This window comes from Hirundo rustica, chromosome 27 (assembly GCF_015227805.2).
Source record: "Hirundo rustica isolate bHirRus1 chromosome 27, bHirRus1.pri.v3, whole genome shotgun sequence".
Taxonomy (NCBI): Eukaryota; Metazoa; Chordata; class Aves; order Passeriformes; family Hirundinidae; genus Hirundo; species Hirundo rustica.
Window position 1 is genome coordinate 2967753 of NC_053476.1, and position 18443 is coordinate 2986195.

The 18443-nt window shown below is 51.3% G+C and overlaps 1 protein-coding gene across 1 annotated transcript; it reads left to right on the forward strand.

The window, feature by feature from the left end:
- Window positions 1-28: 28 nt before the first annotated feature.
- DNAJC7 (DnaJ heat shock protein family (Hsp40) member C7) lies at window positions 29-17201 on the forward strand. The gene is made up of 14 exons (XM_040087544.2): window positions 29-146; window positions 8454-8542; window positions 8786-8910; window positions 8997-9110; window positions 9418-9492; window positions 10964-11082; window positions 12534-12687; window positions 13427-13591; window positions 14586-14677; window positions 15131-15204; window positions 15538-15684; window positions 15885-16037; window positions 16521-16583; window positions 16889-17201. Exons 1-14 carry the CDS (start codon window positions 55-57, stop codon window positions 16924-16926), a joined length of 1500 nt encoding a protein of 499 aa, XP_039943478.1. The 5' UTR covers window positions 29-54; the 3' UTR covers window positions 16927-17201.
- The last annotated feature ends 1242 nt before the right edge of the window (window positions 17202-18443 follow it).

The following is an 18443-nucleotide window of genomic DNA, read 5'->3' on the forward strand; positions in this document are numbered from 1 at the left end:
CTCACCCCGCCTCGCCCCGCCCCGGTCCGGTCCGGCCCAGCCCCGCGCGGTAAGATGGCGGCGGCGGCGGCCGAGGCCGAGTGCGATGTGGTCATGGCGGCGCCCGACGGGCCCGGCGAGACCGACGGCGACGAGGAGGCGCGCAGGTAGAGCGGCGGCCCGGGCGGGGAGAGGCGGCCCCTGTCCCTCCCGGTGGGCGGGCCGCGGCCCGGCGAGGCCGCAGGGCCCGGGGCCACGGTGCTCGGCGGGGCCGGGAGCGCTCCCGGGGACTCCGGTCTGTTCTTGCCCGGGCGGACCCCGCGGGCAGAGTCCTCTGTCCAAGCCGGCCGGGAGCGGCGGCGGCCCAGGGCTCCGCAGCGGGGCCCGGCGGGCGGTGACAGCCGCGGGCCGCAGGCGGCGGGGCGCGCGAGCCGCTGGATTTGCGGTGCGGTGCCGGTGTGTCCCAGCGAGCTCCCGCTGCCTCCGTGTGCACCGGGATTAGAGCATCCACCCGGTACCGGGGTGGCCCAGAAATGCAGTTCACACCCTGTGTCCCGAGGCCGCACACCCTCACCGGTGTCAGGGGAGCGCGTTCTTCCCCCCGCCGGGAAGGGAAGGATTAAACTCGTGGGAAGAGGAGGCTCCAAACTCTCGAACCTTTTGCTGCTTCGTCACCTCATTCCCCTGGTTCCTGGCCCATTTGAAACCTGACCACAGTGAGTCTCACTCTGTCCTGCCTTGCTGTGGATAACGGGGAACAAGCCTTGGGCAGAGCCCTGCTCTGGGAATGCTCCATCATCCAGAACTCCTGGTTTGTTTGCACCATGCCCAGGAGAGCTGCCGATGTCACCTGAGGCAGGGCCAGGTGGGATCCCCATCTTTCCCACATGTTTTCCCCTCAGGAATGAATGAGCTGGAGTGCTGTGGGCAAAAAAAATGGGAAGGTTCCTGCCTAGGAAACTCCAGTGGTTTTAGTGGCAGATGCTGGGTTCATCTCCCAGGGAGCTGGAAGGAAAGAGCTGTTCCTGTAGAAGCTGAGGCATTTGATCTGGAGGGTGGATTCAGTGGAATGAAGAAGAGGAAACAAAACCAAAAGTGGCCTCTGAGGAATGGTGGTTTCAGACTCCCATTGATGGCTCCAGGGATTCTGTGGAATTGAGGCCTGAGGAGCAGCTCCCTGGGGAGATCCTGCTGAGCAGGAAAGGAGGAGCTGCTGAAGCGGCACTTGGGGCTCACAGAGCACCAGGATCGCTCAGCCTGTGAGGCTGGGCCAGGCCTGTGTGGGCGCATCACTCCTGCCCCCTGGGCAAGCAAAATGTGGTGTTTGAAATGGTAAAAATTTGCAGAGGTAAAACCCTGGCTGAAGGCACAGGTGTCTGCGGGTAGTGACCTCTGGATCCTTTTCTTCCTTCCCGAGGCCCTGCCGTGCAGCACTTTCGTTATGTGCCTTCATAATGTTTCCTTTTTGGGTTCTTTTGGGAATGTTGCTCCTTTCTCTTGGTAAAATGGATGCTCATGGGCAGGAGCTGATTCCTGGGTATTGCTCTGGAGGAGATAACCCTGCTCACCCCGATATCTTTGCAGTTCTGTGCATTAACCTCTTCCCTACCCCAGCCCTTCCCGATTCACTGCAGTGGCTCAGTTGCTCTCATGGAAATCAGAGCAGTAATTGCTGTATTGGGAAGTGCAGTTGAAGCCTTAGAAGGTGTCAGGTGTTTGTGAAACATCTTGGGCCGGGTAAGAGCTGAGTGAGCTCCGAATGGGACACAGTGATGTGGTGCAGCCTTTGGGATGTATCTGTGCTCATTTCCATAAAAATCAGCAAAAATAAGGGAAAACCTTTTCAGAATCCTTATGACAACTCAGCAGCGAATGTTCCATGTTCTGTTGTTTCCATTTAGGGATTACAGTACAGCAGAATATGGATACTTTGTTCAAGGACTCACCTTTGTCCAAATGCACAGTTCTGTTCTCAGTGGCTTAATAAAACTGGAAAGTCAGAAAACGAGGAAAAGAGGAGATCTGCATTTCAGAATGGCTGTAACTAACGCCCTGAAGCAGCTGCAGACATGCCAGAGGGCTTCCAGGGTACAGGAATGGCGTGTGGTCACAGGATAATTATTGTCTGCTGCTCTGCTGCCTCATGGATTGTTGGGGTCCTGGCAGAAAGTGTTGATGTAATTGTGTTAATTTTATCCGTTGGTGCACCAGTGCAGAGCAGCTGATGAGCAGGACTGAGCCACCCCTAAAAACTCACTTGTTTCTTCATTAATTTTAAAGGTTTCTCACCCATGGGAACAGTTTTTCCCTGCTCCCAGCTGCTGTGTGAGCTTGGGCCCCTGGAGCTTTGCCAGGGAGAATTTCCTTGTCATCTTCCTGGCACTTCTGGGTTCTGGCTCCCGTGCATGTTCCAGCCTGGATCTTTCTCCTCCTTCTTCGGCACTGGAGCATGTGGAAGCCTCTTAAAAAAATACCTCCAGCTGTTGGAAAAATACTGTTAGGAGATTGCAGAGACCCTGCTGCAGGCTTGGGATGTGTTGGTCCCTCTGTGGGGCATTGAAGTTTCCCACAGCAAAGTGATGAGCATGGTGTGGCCCACACAGAGTCCTGGAAGAACTGGCCGGGCAGTGGTCACTGGTCAGGTCTGGTGAGCACCAAGAGGCTTTTCCAGTGCATTAAATGAGGGGCATCTCAGTGAGGCTTCTCCAGAAGTGAGGAGTTTCTTTTCTGGAGGAGTTTCTCTCCAGCTTTCGGGGCAGCATTGGCAGGAGAGGTGAATCATCTGAAGGGCACCAGGTCATTCTGGGATAACCTGGAAAAGGCTCTTTTCTTCCTGTTCTCCCTGTAAACGAGCACTTGGGTTTCCCAGGTGATAAACCAGCCCATTTTACTCCTCTGGAATTACTTTATGATCTTATGATCATACCAGAAGCAGCAGAAGGTACTCGTGTAGTTGTTTGCTTCTCCTTCCATCTGCAGCGTATTTGAATATCTAACTTAGGCAGTTGCTTTATCCAGTAGGAAATGGTGATCCATACCTACGGTTTCAGCCCGTTTCCTTAACATGAAATGGGCTTTTTTGAGGTGAATCATAATGTAGAGGCAGTTGTTTTCCCATGGACTTGTTAGGCTGGCTGGCTTCCTTCGTTCAAAAGAAATTGCCTCCTTCAAAAAAATCCAGTCTCGGGCTGATTCTAGACCTTTCCATGGGTTTTCACAAAAGTGACGCCATGGCCCTGCCAGGCGTGATGGGGCCATTGCTGGGAATTAGGTTAATTCCGAGCTCCGGGAATTACATAACAGCACAATTAAAGCTGGGGCTCGGCTGCTGTTCTTACTTGTGGCTGCAGGCAGGGTTTGGGTCAGTTCTTGGATTTCTTGTGGCGTATTCTGGTTCTTGTGGCTCTTTTGGTCTTCTGAGCTTGCCCTAAGGTATGAGGAATGTTCTGAGGGTTTGGGCACCTTCTGGGTTCAGGTTCAGCTCTGCTCTTGGCGAAGCTTGAGGCAGCTCTTTGTTACTTTTCCATGGGTGAGTCCTTCACCCATCCGTGTAGATATTTGCGTGTCCAGACTCGGATTTCCCAGGCTGAGGGCAGTGTTGAGTCTCTGCCACGGTGTCTGTGCTGCCCAGGGAGCAAACCCGCTGGGAGTGCGTTGGGGGGAGCTGATGTGCCAGGAAACAGCTCTGCTGTGCCCTCAGCGGGTCAGCGCTGCCCAGCCAGGGCACAGCAGTGTGTGTGTGTGTTACACACCAGTGCGTGTGCCCACTGCCCTGCTGTGCCCTGGTGGGTCAGCACTGCCCAGCCAAGGCACAGCAGTGTGTGTGTTACACACCAGTGCGTGTGCCCACTGCCCTGCTGTGCCCTGGTGGGTCAGCACTGCCCAGCCAAGGCACAGCAGTGTGTGTGTTACACACCAGTGTGTGTGCCCACTGCCCTGCTGTGCCCTCAGCGGGTCAGCGCTGCCCAGCCAGGGCATGGCAGTGTGTTACACACCAGTGTGTGTGCCCATTGATCCGCTGTGCCCTCTGGTCAGCACTGCCCAGCCAGGGCACAGCAGTGTGTGTGTTACACACCAGTGTGTGTGCCTTCAGTGGTTCAGCACTGCCCAGCCAGGGCACAGCAGTGTGTGTGTGTGTTACACACACCAGTGCGTGTGCTCATTGATCCGCTGTGCCCTCTGGTCAGCACTGCCCAGCCAGGGCACAGCAGTGTGTGTGTGTTACACACCAGTGTGTGTGCCCACTGCCCTGCTGTGCCCTCAGCGGGTCAGCGCTGCCCAGCCAGGGCACAGCAGTGTGTGTGTTACACACCAGTGTGTGTGCCCATTGATCCGCTGTGCCCTCTGGTCAGCACTGCCCAGCCAGAGCATGGCAGTGTGTGTGCCTTCAGTGGTTCAGCACTGCCCAGCCAAGGCACAGCAGTGTGTGTGTGTTACACACCAGTGTGTGTGCCTTCAGTGGTTCAGCACTGCCCAGCCAGGGCACAGCAGCGTGTGTGTGTGTTACACACCAGTGTGTGTGCCTTCAGTGGTTCAGCACTGCCCAGCCAGGGCACAGCAGTGTGTGTGTGTTACACACCACTGTGTGTGCCCACTGCCCTGAGGAGTGTGCCCCAGTGCCCAGACACCCTCTGGGAGAAGCACCTTTCCCTAATACTCAACCTAATCCTCCCTCACCCAGCTCCAGCCATTCCCTGGGGTCGCTGGTCACCAGAGAAGAACTCAGTACTTGCCTCTCTGCAGCCTCTCATGAGGAAGTTGTAAATATATATTCCTTTATGCCTAACTCCTCACTCAGTGTCAAACCTCACCTGGGGACAGGTCTCTAAAGAGCACCCTGTGTCTTTCTGGCACACGGAGTGTTTTGTTTCTCCTCCAAGTCCTGAAAGAAGGGAGGGGAGAGTATTGCATGTCCAGGGGCAAACATGATGGCTAATTTTAAGCTATAGACATCTGCCTGCTGTAGACTGAATTGAGATCACCCAACTTATTTTACCCCAGCGGCTGAGTCACATCTGACAGCTGAGAATCTGGGTGGGATTTCAACCCCAAAAATGCCTGATAAAGGCACCATATCCTATTAAAGAAAAAACCTCTGCCAGAACTGCACAAAATAGGCAGATATGTTGCTTTCACCAGAGCATAACAGGAAAGATTGCTTGGTCAGGACAGGATTTTGGAGCCTTCCTTAAACCCTGGCTATTTTTGGGTTTTGCCACCATTTCATAACGGAGGCAGGCAGCAAAGTGGGAGTGCGGGTCAGGAGAGCTGGGAGATAGTGACTCTGCCACCTGCTTAGGAGTTGAATTTCTGTCACGGGTGGTACTGCCTTGGCACATACCTGCCCGGGAGTTGTGCCAGCACACCTGGACCAAGAGCTGCCGGGTTACAGATCCCTGAAGGTTCCCATGACAGAAAATCAGGTGTCTGCAGGAGAATCATTGCGAGCTGGAGTGGGAGGTGGAAGCCACGATCGGCACTCGAGCGGGGGCAGCGTGTGGAAGCTCTGAGGAGGAGGCAGGAGTTGTTAGGCAAGCGTGGGATTGTGTCACTGTGTGCAGGCTGGCTTCTCTGAGAGCTGCTGTGCTGGGAACGAGCAGGGGCTGAGCTTTCACAGGGCACGGGGAGGAGAAGGAGCCTTGTGCTGGTTCTTCTCTCCCCAGGCAGGCAGCGAGCTCCATCCTCAGAGCTTGAGTGTGCGAGGGAGTGTCAGTGCACGCAGCTGCTGCTTGTCTTCCTCCGTCTCCAGTTGTGCCAGAAGAGGTTCACGTTGGATGTCAGGTGGAATTTCTTCACAGAAAGAGTTGTCAGGTTTTGCCCAGGGAGCAGCTGGAGTTCCCCACCCCTGAAGATATTCAAGGAATGACTGGACGTGACACTCAATGCTCTGGTCTGGTGGTGATCCATCACAGATTGGGCTCAAAGATCTCGGAGTTTTTTCCCAACCCATGTGATTCTGTGGTGACAGTTTCTCTGGGGTGACCGGGACCAAAGCGCTTCAAGTATTAGAGATGCTGAGAAATACCATAAAAGAGAAAAAAAATAATTGCCTAGCTCACAAGGAGAGTCACTCCCACCAGCCCCTCCTTGCCTGTGGTGCATGTGAGTGATGAAAGACAAGCTTCTTACCCAGCTCCTTGGTGCAGCTCTTCTCCCTTTCTGCGTCCAGCATGGAGCAGCCCCGCGAAGACACCGACCCCGTCACAAAGACACCCATTCAGCCGGGGGCGTATTTTTAGCAAAGCGTGATTCTTCTTCAGTGTCAAAAGTAGCAAGTGGGGAGCGCAGGCCCCAGCAGCGCAGGAGGCAGAATGAGCTCATTCAGGCCGCAGCATCTGTTGGGGTGAAACAATCCCCAGTGAGATCAGGGGCTGCAGTTCTCCTTGTTGGAGCCAGAGCCGTGGTAAACAAGGGCTGTGTGCTCTGTATGTCATCAGGGCACAGCAGGGCAGAGCTGCTTCTGTCCTGGAGCTGGAGCTGGAGCCCAGCCTGACAGCTCCAGCAGGTCCTTTGCAGTCGTGCTGTGGAGGTGATTTGCTTTCGCAATTTTCATCTTTAAGCCTTAGGCCATGTGAGCAGCAGAAATACCTGTGCTCTCTTTTCTGACAGTGTCACCCGAGGCACTGTGACTTGTTGATAAATTGATATGTATTAAAATGCTTAAAAGGAAAACAGACCAATAAAAAAGAGTAGAAAGCAGTAATCCTTGTGTGGGGGTGTTTCTCTGGCGTCTCAAAGTGCCGGTGCTTTCTGAAAATTGGTTTTGCCGGGGTTATGTTTTCTTTGTCCTATTTTCCCAGCTCTTCCCAGGAGTTTGTGGCAGGTGGGATGCTCTGGAAGGCAGCCTTTAGCTGTGTTTATTAGATAGTAATTCCTCATGACAGGACAGGTAAAATGGCTAAAAGATTTGTGACTTGGCCCACTGTGCTGGACAGGTTGTGGTGGTGGCTCAGGTGAATTCTGTCATTAAGACTGTTCACCCATTTCTTTAGACTGTACAACAGAGGCCTGAGGGAATGAACTTTTATAGGATCTGTGATTTGCTTTTCTATTTGTGATTACAGAAACAAGAGAACAGTGAAACTCTTTACTGCCCAGGTTCCAAAAGTGCAGAAATGCCGAGTAGGTTTTGCACTGTATTCAGATATTTGATCTGTGATATTCAAAAAAGGTGGTTGTGTCTGGAAACATTTTAATCACGCAGAGCTTGCATCCTGATGCTTGTGATACGGATCAATGCCACCGGCACATCCTTGTTGCACATCGTTGTAGCTGGGAGGGTGCAGAGCTCCTGGGACTCTGGTGGGTACTGGCTCCCGAGGAGAAGCCAGGCTGGGGCACCTGCCTCAGGTGTGATGCTGGGAGGGCTGTGGCAGAGGAGGGATGGCAGTTTCCCGTCTCCAGTGGGTGAGTTCATAATTTTCTGGAGCAGGGGTGGGAGGAGCTGACCCGAGAGCCAGGACAAGGCCCTTGGGGGGCAGTGGGTGTGTGCTACCCCTTGCTCTGCCACAGTTTTTACCCATCTCATCTCATCCCAGGGTTTAACTCCTGCAGTGCTGTGGCTGGACTCAGCTGGGCTGAGCAAAACTTAAAACTGAAAGTGAAGAGCACACTTCCCAGAGCCCAGTGTCCATTGTTCTGCCAGCTGGGAAATCTTTGATGGCTCAGTGAAAACAACCCCTGCATGAGGTGGTTGTGTGGGAACAGCCAATGGCAGCCTGAGCAAGGCTGAAAACATGGGAACTTGTTCCAACACAATTCCCTTTGTTCTCTCCCAGGTCAGCCTGCTGAGCACTGCTTGCATTCGCTGCTCCATCACTGTGATGTGCTCTCCCTTTTGCCCTGTACAGGTGAAAGGCTGAAGGGAGATCAGAGAAGAGAAGGGCTTGGTTTCCCTCAGGGGAAGCTTTGCTTTCGAGAGTTTAAGGGAAGCTGCTTTAAACCATATGTTGTGTGTTTTTAAATGTCCCAAACTGTCTCTGCAAATGCTTGCTCTTGAGTGTGAGGACTATTTCTAGACCTGTTGCCAAGGCAGTGCCAGGCTTCTGTTGCAGGCTTGCACCATATTTCTCTTTGATTTAGCTGTCTTTTGAACGTGGAAATTGTTCTTGGCTCTGGTTCGAAAGTATGTGGGACTCCTGAAAGAGCCAGCACTGTCTCTTTTGTTCTGAGGTGCAGCACCTTGCAGGAGGGGGCTGTTGGATGAATTCCATACAGGGAGTTCTGCTGGACTCTCTGAGGGGACTCAAAGGTGGCTTTAGGCTTCTCTTGCATCCCTGTAAAATTTGGCCAGGAAATATCCCTGGGTAAAGTGCTGGAGTATCTGGGAGGCAGCAGGAAATGGGGTGTGCTGAGATCTCACAAGAACAGCTTAAATTCAGAGCATTAAACAGTTACACTGAGGCTGCTTGTCATGGTCACAATCTGTCTGGTGCTCAGTTCTTCTGAAAATGTGGTGTTTTGCTTCCTTTCAGAGAAGCAGAAGCATTCAAGGAGCAGGGAAATGCGTACTATGCCAAGAAAGATTACAACGAAGCGTTCAACTACTACACAAAAGCCATAGGTGAGGACAGCTGATAATACCAATCTTTTCTGAATACCGTGTCTAAAACCGGAGCTGGTTGCTGATTTCAAACCCACCAGTGGGGTTTCTGACGGCACATGCTGAATGAAAACCTCCTGCCTGCTTTAATTACCTTGGGAAATGTCAGCAGATCGATAATGCCGGTCAGGGCCAATGTTCTTAAGCGCCACAAGTTGTGCAGCTGCTGTGTTATGCTGATAGTGAGTCTTGCATTGTCTCCAGATACATGTCCCAATAATGCCAGCTATTATGGGAACAGAGCTGCCACGCTCATGATGTTGGGGAGGTTCCGAGAAGCACTGGAGGATGCTCAGCAATCAGTCAGGTTGGACGACAGCTTTGTGCGGGTATGTGAAGAGCCTCAGGCACCTCGTTCAGTCCCTTGTGTGCACCTGTTACAGCTCTTGCAGCTCCTTTTTCCCTGTGTTCCCAGGGCCATCTCCGGGAAGGGAAGTGCCACCTTTCCCTAGGGAATGCCATGGCTGCCAGCCGCTGCTTTCAACGGGTTTTAGAACTGGATCATAAGAATACCCAGGCACAGCAGGAGGTAAGAGGGTGTTCAGATTTAACTGTCTCCAGTAGATGAGGAGGCTGAGCTGGAGAAATGGAGAGTAGTGTAAGGCAGCTGCCACTGTTGTGTCTCTTTCCCAGGGTACGTTTTCCTGGACTTCCAGTTCAGTCACTTTATTTCCAACTGATTAATGCTGGCCAAAGTATTCATGTCATCTGCATTACTGGTCCATGGTATGCAGTGGTTTTGGCTTTTGACATTCAGGGATTGGCTGCTCAAATGCTGCTTGGTGGCATTTCAGAGCAGAGGCTATCCTGCAGCACTCGTGTGTTCTGTCTTTCAGCTGAAGAATGCCACCACCGTGCTTGAGTATGAAAAAATAGCTGAAGTGGATTTTGAGAAACGGGATTTCAGGAAGGTGAGATTAACTTGTTTGGCGTGGTCCTGTATAAGAACTGGCATGTTTGATGTGGCCCAGGCAGGTTTCCTTACTGGGTGTTTGGGAGGTGCTGTGCTGCATCTGTTGGAGCAGGGCTGGTGAATGGTGTAAGCTCTGAAAGTGGCAGAGCTCATGCTCCCTGAGCGCTGACCAAATGACAAGTGAGGAGGTGCCTGGCTCAGACCAACCCTCTGACATTGTTTGCTTTGCAGGGTGAGTGGAGTCATGATTGGGCTCTTTGAGACAGATTTTTTCAGCAGCAGCATTTGATCACGCTTTGCTCCTGAAATGCATATCCAGGATTCTTCTTTCTCAGCTCTTTGAAAGAAAAAAAAACCCAACAAACCCAAAACAAAATGGCAGGCTGTGTGCTAGCCAGAGGCTTGTACAAGGAGGAATGCAGATCTGCATGGGGCATTCTCCTTACAGCTTCCAAATCTTTCTTCGCAAGGATTGTAACAGGATGCAGCTGGTACTGACTTGATAGAACAAGAAATGACAGCATGAAATCTGAAAGGCACCAGGCACTTCTCATGCAACTGTTTCTGTGCAGTGGATGCATGTAAGGCTCAGATTTATCCCAGAAAGGAGATTGTCTGGTATATTGAGCTCATTGTTCAGGTCACTCTTAGGCTAAGCTCAAGGTTTTGGAAGGGCAAATCCCAGCTTTATATCACCTTTTTCTGAGGAGTAAATGTGTGATCAGTCTGAATTTCACGTGCCTGCATTGCACGTTCTGGGCATCTGCATCTGTCCCTCACTTCTCCAGTCCCAGTTCACTGGGGAGGCTCACATGAAACGTGATCTTTGTTTCTGGGGAGCTGCTCCTGCCTCCCCCAGGAGCCCTTGGCTCTGGAGCACAGTGCTTCCCACAGCAGGGCCCCGTGATGTCACGGGCTGAGGAGCAGATGAACCTTGGGAACAATGCCCTGTTCTTGCACAGATGTCCCCAGCAGAGTGCAGGGATGGAGAAGACCCGTTAGCTCACCCTGCCATGGCTGTCAGGCCAGTGGAAGATCAGCCCTTGCACTGTACTTTTTTGTGTTTTGTCCAGTCCAAACTGTCTCAATCTATTGAATTTCTGTCCCTCCCACATGTCTTTATGCTGCAGGAAACAGGGGCAGGATTGTCCTTCTTGGCCTTTTCTTAGGGCTTACAGTTTAGAGGAATTAAAGGGATGGGCCTCCTACAGGTGTCTGTTGAGTCTTGTGTAGTGCTGTGTCACAGAAACGCAGCAGATGCCTCAAACCTTGGCACACAAAGCCCTTTGAAAGGTACAACCTGCACGTGAGGAAAATTTTCCAATGAAATGTGTCTGCAGCAGCAGTGGAGCTGGGTGTCTGCACGCTCGCCTTCCTTGGTCCAACACGAGTCTCAGGCGTGGGGCAGCTGTTCAAACCAGGCCCTTGGCTCTTTGCTGTGCTCACACCTGTGGTTTCTTCCACCCTAGGTTGTGTTTTGCATGGATCGTGCTTTGGAGTTTGCTCCAGCGTGTCACCGGTTCAAAATCCTCAAGGCCGAGTGTTTGGCGCTGCTGGGCCGGTACCCCGAGGCACAGTCCGTGGCCAGGTGAGTGTCCCAGGGCTGGGCAACACCTGGTGGGGTGTCCTGGCTGCTGCCTGTGCTCTGTGCCTGGAATAAGTGAGGGGATAGAAAATACAGATATTACTTAGTGCTTGTGATGGGAGGGGAGTGTGTGAATTTATCCCTGTGAATTCACAGAATCACCAGGTTGAAAGAGACCTTCAAGGTCATGAAGTCCAACCCATGCCCTAACACCTCAACTAAACCATGGCACTGAGTTTATAAACACATCCAGGGATGGTGACTCCACCACCTCCCTGGGCAGGCCATTCCAGGACTTTTATCACTTCTTCTGTGAAAAACTTTTTCCTAAGATCCAGCCTATATTTCCCTTGGCACAGGCTGAGGCTGTGTCCTCTTGTTCTGTCAGTGCTGCCTGGAGAAAGAGACCAAGCCCACCTGAGCACAGCCACCCTTCAGGGAGCGGTAGAGAGTGATAAGGTCACCCCTGAGTCTCCTTTTCTCCAGGCTGAACAACCCCAGCTCCCTCAGCTGTTCCTCACAGGGTTTGTGTTCCCAGCCCCTCACCAGCCTTGCTGTCTCCTCTGGATGCGCTTAAGCGTCTCAACGTCCACCCTGAACTGAGGGGACAGAGCTGGACACAGCACTCAGTGTCCACCCTGAACTGAGGGGACAGAGCTGGGCACAGCACTCAGTGTCCTTCCTAAACTGAGGGACAGAGCTGAACACAGCACTCAGTGTCCTTCCTAAACTGAGGGACAGAGCTGGACACAGCACTCAATGTCCATCCTAAACTGAGGGGACAGAGCTGGGCACAGCACTCAGTGTCCTTCCTAAACTGAGGGACAGAGCTGAACACAGCACTCAGTGTCCATCCTAAACTGAGCAGACAGAGCTGGACACAGCACTCAATGTCCATCCTAAACTGAGGGGACAGAGCTGGGCACAGCACTCAGTGTCCTTCCTAAACTGAGGGACAGAGCTGAACACAGCACTCAGTGTCCTTCCTAAACTGAGGGACAGAGCTGGACACAGCACTCAGTGTCCATCCTAAACTGAGGGACAGAGCTGGACACAGCACTCAGTGTCCATCCTAAACTGAGGGACAGAGCTGGACACAGCACTCAGTGTCCATCCTAAACTGAGGGGACAGAGCTGGGCACAGCACTCAGTGTCCTTCCTAAACTGGGCACAGCACTCAGTGTCCATCCCAGAGCTGAACGCAGCACTCAGTGTCCATCCCAGAGCTGGACGCAGCACTCAATGTGCAGCTTGAGTGTTCCTGGGAAACTGCATCCACAGCATCCACACCCCATTCACAACCATCCATCCTGCTTCAGGAGCCTTCTGTCCTTTTGACGTGTCTGTACCACAAACCTGTTAAAATAACTGAGTACCTCAGTGGAGAAAGGTGCTCGTGGAGGTCAGAAGGAAACGGGAACGGGGAACGTTTCCTTTATTGCTGTGTGTTGCAGTGATATCCTGCGGATGGACTCGACGAACGCCGACGCGCTGTACGTGCGTGGGCTGTGCCTGTACTACGAGGACTGCATTGAGAAGGCTGTGCAGTTCTTTGTGCAGGCCCTCAGGATGGCCCCTGACCACGAGAAGGCTTGTCTTGCCTGCCGGGTAAGCGCTGGAGATGGAGCTGAAAAATCACTGGGGTTTGGCGTTTTTTTTAAACCCAAGGCGTAGTTTGGTTCTGCTGGATCAATCCCTTCTTCCCTCCCTCATCATTGTTTTTCCCAGATTTCCAGGAGCAGGCAGTGTGTCCAACCCTTCCCAAAGATAACCAGCTGCTGCCTCAGATAAAACCAAGCTCCTAGAAAGTGTTTGTCAGCAGATTGTGATACTTTGAAGCAGCCTCCCCTTCACTCTTCTTTGTTCCCTTTGGTCAGATAGAGGAGCAATAAAACCAGATAAATTGGTTCTAAAGGAACTCCTGACTTCCAGGTCCAATATCTGGGCCAACACCCTGACTTTCAGTGAACACTGTTCCTTTGTGTTGCTCCTTCCCTGGTGCGGTTCTTCGACCAACTTTAAATTTGTCCACGTGCTCTCATAAAGTGAGCTCCCCGTCCTTTTATTTTCATCTATAAATTTACTGCACTGTCATGTTCTCATCCTAAAAACTAGGCAGCCTTTTTCCTATGGAGGATGCCTGGAGCTGGCACTTAGTGCTTCTCTTCGGGGAAAGGCAAAGTGCTTCCAGATCACTTCAGCTGCTGGAGCAAGGCTGTGACTTGTATCCAGCAGCAATGTCTGAAACCAGATTAGAACTGTTGTGTCTGAGGACCCTTGTCTGGCAGAGCAAGGTGCCTGATCCCCCTGACCTCATGTCCTTACCTAAGTGTGTTTCTCCTTTCAGAATGCCAAAGCACTTAAAGCGAAGAAGGAAGATGGGAACAAAGCATTCAAGAAAGGCAACTACAAACTAGCGTATGAACTGTACACAGAGGCACTAGGAATAGACCCAAATAATATCAAAACAAATGCCAAACTCTACTGCAACAGGGGGACGGTTAATTCAAAGGTAAGGGATGGTCACCTGGCAGGTGTCTGTCGTCATATCCCTCACCTTGGCAGTGATAAACTGCAGATCAGTTATTTTGGAAAGCACAGGCAGCTGCATCTCTGAGGCCATGGGCAGGGTTTCAGGGTTTTGTGCTTGCACAACACTTGGATCAGCTCCCAACAGCCAGCAATCGACTCCTGCAGGAACAAAACTCAAATAACTTGGGCTGCACAGAGTGGGAGGGAGAGGAGGGACGTGCTTTAGCCTTATCTTAGTCAGCAAAAAGTACCCCTCTCTCTCTGTTTGTTTCCTTCCCAGGGATGAGCAGATATATTTTCTCATTCTTCTCGTAAATCATGTCTTGCTTTGTGATTTTATGTTAAAAAAAAGACATAATTTAAAGCCTCATGACACTTCAGCTTTGCTGTTGAATTTTAGTCCTGCACTATCCAGAGAAACAGCCAGTCATGTGACAGTGCTCCCAATGCCCACCCTGTGTCCCCTGGGCATTTTTCTTCCTCAGCTGTTGCAGTGTTGATGCTGCTTGCCCAGACACCCCCACTTGGCTGTTCCCAAAACCTGGGAAGTGGGATGAGCTGGAGGCCACATAATGGATGTCTGAAAACAAACTGGATGTCTGAAAACAAACAATGCTTTTTCTAGGAAATACTTCTTTTAAATATTTTGAGGTTTATCTTCCTGCCCAGGAATTAGTTTGGACACAGAATTGGGATTGTTATCAGGAAGGTCCTTAGTTTTGAGTGCATTTCTTACACAGAAACACCACATAGCTCTGTCATGTCGCTGGCCAAGCTTCTGATTTTTTTCCCAGGGAACAAAAGCTCAGTGTTTGGGGGAAATTGGGGGGGGGGGGGGGGGGTGGAAATCCTAGACAGAGACACAGAAAACAGTGAGATTTTCCCAGATTTCTTCACACCTTTCATTTGCTTAAAGTCATGATGCAGAATTTGTTCTCTGCATGGGGTTCACTCACTTGTGCCTGACCTTGCAGCTTAGGAAACTTGAAGAAGCAATCGACGACTGCACGAACGCAGTGAAGCTGGATGACACCTATGTCAAAGCCTACCTGAGGAGGGCACAGTGGTGAGTACACCTGAGCAGCTGTGTGGGCAGGAGTGTCCTCCTGGCAGCTCTGAGGGACAGGGTCACAAATCTGGAGCTCAACTACATAGAAGAGCTGGAGGCCTGAATTTTTTCCTCTTCCTTTTGCTGCTGAGGAGGTGGGGGTAGCCAGCTCAGGCTGGCTGGGATCAGTTCCTGCGGCTGAATATTGGAATTATCACGTTGTTAAAGCAGAACTTGTGCTCCCAGAGGAGGTGACAGTGTCCTCTTGGAGCCCAGAGTGCAGGTTCCTGTGCCAGGGTTTCCCACAAGTGTCAGGGCTCCCAGCAGTAGCCCTGTGTGGGCTTCTCTGAGGTCTGATCTGCTGCAGTCCAGAGCACTTCTCTTAATGCACATCCACCCAAACAGCCTGTACTGAGCCCCTTTGGATGTTCCTGTGAGGGACACCTTGGCCACCAGTGTTTCTTTCCACAGTTACATGGACACAGAACAATATGAAGATGCTGTAAGAGACTATGAGAAGGTTTATCAGACAGAGAAAACAAAAGGTGAGCACAAGGGCACTCTGTGTGTGTGCACAAGTTTCCCTGAACTGGCAATTTTTTTGTTGTTCTTTTTTTTTTCCCCACAATATGCTGTGATCTGCAGCATAATTCCCCAAAAGGACAATATGGAGAAGCCCTCAGTAGCACTGGAAATCCCTGTCTCTGGTCTGATTTCTCTCCCAGCACTGAATGCTGAGATGATGGTGTCTGAGGCCATGCACTGGGTTCAGAATGCCTGCTTTTGGTTCTTGTTTTGACTGTCCCCTTGCTTTTTGAGTGGCCTGAAGTGGAAGGGATGGAGTAACTCCTCCCCTCTGGTGTTGTGCTCCTTTCCAGAACATAAGCAGCTGCTAAAGAATGCACAGGTGGAACTGAAAAAGAGCAAACGGAAAGACTACTACAAAATCCTGGGGGTGAACAAAAACGCCTCTGAAGATGAGATCAAGAAGGCTTACAGGAAACGAGCACTAATGCACCATCCAGGTACCCACAGCAGTCCCTCTGTGCCCTGTGCAGCCGTCACTGAGGCAGAAATGCACGTGGAAGAGGGAATTTCTGGAAAATAGCAGCTCTGACCCCACAGGTCTGGAGCATGTTCTGGGACAGGAGCTTGGGAATGTTTAATAATATCTATTTTGCACTAGAAATTAAAAGCTTTTTCCTGCTTGTTTGTGCATCCCCAGACCGACACAGTGGAGCAAGTGCAGAAGTACAGAAGGAAGAGGAGAAGAAATTCAAGGAGGTTGGTGAAGCCTTCACCATCCTGTCAGATCCCAAGAAGAAGGCTCGCTATGACAGTGGGCAGGATTTGGAAGAGGATGGATTAAACATGGGAGGTCAGTGCTCTTTACAATACTCTGCCATGGCAGCCTTTAACAAGATCAGACCCTTTAGAGTCTGCCTTATCCCCTAAAGCCAGCCTCCTGTTGGGAATGGTTCCATGAATTGACTTGGTTTGGTCCCTGACAGCGTTGGGATGGCAGCGCTGAGTGTTTCTAGCTGAGATACTGGTGGGTGTTGTCCTTGGGCAGTAGCTGCCATTAGGCAGAAATCTGTCACAGGGTGTGTTAAATAATGTAATTGTGGGTCCCTGAATGCTGCTTATCCAGATCCTTGGGCTGCCCCGTGGCAGGTTCTCTCTGGGACAGCTGCTTTACCTGTTTGTGGTCCCTACGTGGCCCCAGGTGCTGGGAGCCAGCCCTGTCCCCCCTGCTCAGCCACTCTGAGTCTCGGGACCCTCAGTGAGCTGACAGCTCCTGAACTGTGGGAATGTGCTGGTTGTTTCGCTGCAGCTCATGAATTCCTTCTCTTCTCTGTAGAATTTGATCCAAATAACATCTTCAAGGCCTTCTTCAGCGGGCCAGGGGGCTTCAGCTTCGAAGGTAGGTGAGGTGTTCTCCTCCCAGCCTTGGAATCGTAAGTATACAGATCCCCTGGCAGGACAGCTGGGACTCCCAGTGGATGTGCTGCTTGAGGAGAGTGCTTGGCTGTTGCACAAATCCAAGAGCTTTTTCAAAGTTCTGCCTGACAATGTCAGCTGGTGGCTGCTTCTGGTTCTTCTGAGTGCCAAAGCCACAAACCCAGGGGCTCCTCGTTCTGGAGCTGTGTGTGGGCTTGGCCATCCGTGTGCTGCACTAAACCCATTTGGCTTTGAAAAGTCCTCATTATCTTCCATTTTCTTTTTCAGCTTCTGGGCCTGGAAATTTCTTTTTCCAGTTTGGCTAAGAAGCAAACAAACACAAATCAAACCACACATACCTGATCTGCTTCTTTTAACCTCGAATACGGACAGCCCCAGACTCCTCCTCCATCACGTCTCGTTGTCCTTAGAGCAGTTTCATTTCTGGGTTGGAGCCTCTGTTTGTGTGTTGTGTGTGTGAAGAGGAAACCAGCTCGGGAGGGGAAGGCTTGTGAATTTTGTTTTACTGTTAACTTTATTAAAAAACAAACAAACAACAACGAAAAAAAAAAAAATAAAGCTTTGAAACTGTTGGTCCCTCCATGCTGGCCCGTGCTTTCAGCTGCTTCTGCCCCTCAGCACAGAGGATTTCCTGGAATCTTCCCAGAATCCCCACATGTGAGAGGGAGAAGGAATTCCTGGTTTGTTCTGGTTGCTTCCAAAGCAGCATGTCCAGGGTTTGGAGTAACTTTTAAGTTATCTTAATCTTTTGGAAATACTGCCAAGGCTCAGTCCAGTTTCGTACAATCCCATTTCATCTGCAAGCCTGGCTTCTTGGCTCTTTTATTTCTTTTTTTTTCTCCATGGTTCTCTGAGCAAGGCCCACTTGGGCATTAAACTTCCGTGGTCACGTGTGAGCTTACAATTCTGTGTCAGAGAAACGCTGCTTAAAGAGCAGCTTATGTGAGAATTCCCTGTGATGCAGCTGGAATTAAGGGCTTTGTGTTCCCAAGATTGTCCTGTTTAAGGGAATATTGAATTTGCTCTGGGCTGAATTCCTTCACTGTACTTTTTTAAATTAATCCACTTGAATATTTTATATTTGTGCTAAACTTGATTTTGTTGAGCTTGATGTGTGATTTCCTGTTACTGATCCATGATATGGGTGGGTCTTTCAATACCAAGTGAATTCCAGGCAGGGATCGTGGGTGGTTTGGGACGTGCAGCACTGAGCTCCTGGCGTGCAGCAGCTGTTTGTTTTCTTAACCTGGTTGAGTGGTTTTCCCCTGGCAGTGATTTACTCCTCCAAAGCAGCAAGAAAAAGCAAAGTCCAGCTCTGAACTGTCAGTCTGTAACTTTCTCTTACGCAGTGTCAGGACGGGAGCTGGAGGCCTGGAGCTGTGTCCTGATGGGTTTGGTGTGGAGCACTGCCTGTTAGCAGTTTGATTTTCACCTAAAAGGTGGTGTTACAGCAGGGTCACAGCTGGGAGAGGGCTCTGGTCCAGAATTCCTCCTTTTCTCTACTGCATGGACAGCACCTTTTGTCCAGGCGCCCTGTGGGAGCTCCTGTCTGTGCCGGGTTCTGGAGCACTGTCAGGCCCAGCCCCGGGAGGTTGTGCTCAGCCTGGCACGTGAGAGGAGCAGGAGGCAGTGGGGCCGTGCCTGGGGGTCCTGAGCTGGTGCTCAGTGAGGGCCAGAGGGGCTGACCCTGGCAGCGAGGGGCTGTTGGAGCTGGGCTTTGCTCAGAGAATGGGTGTTTGTGCACACAGGCTGGGCTTTGAGACACAACCTCCCAGGGACTCTGTGTAACACCTGATTTGCCTTCCCAAAGCAGAACAAACAC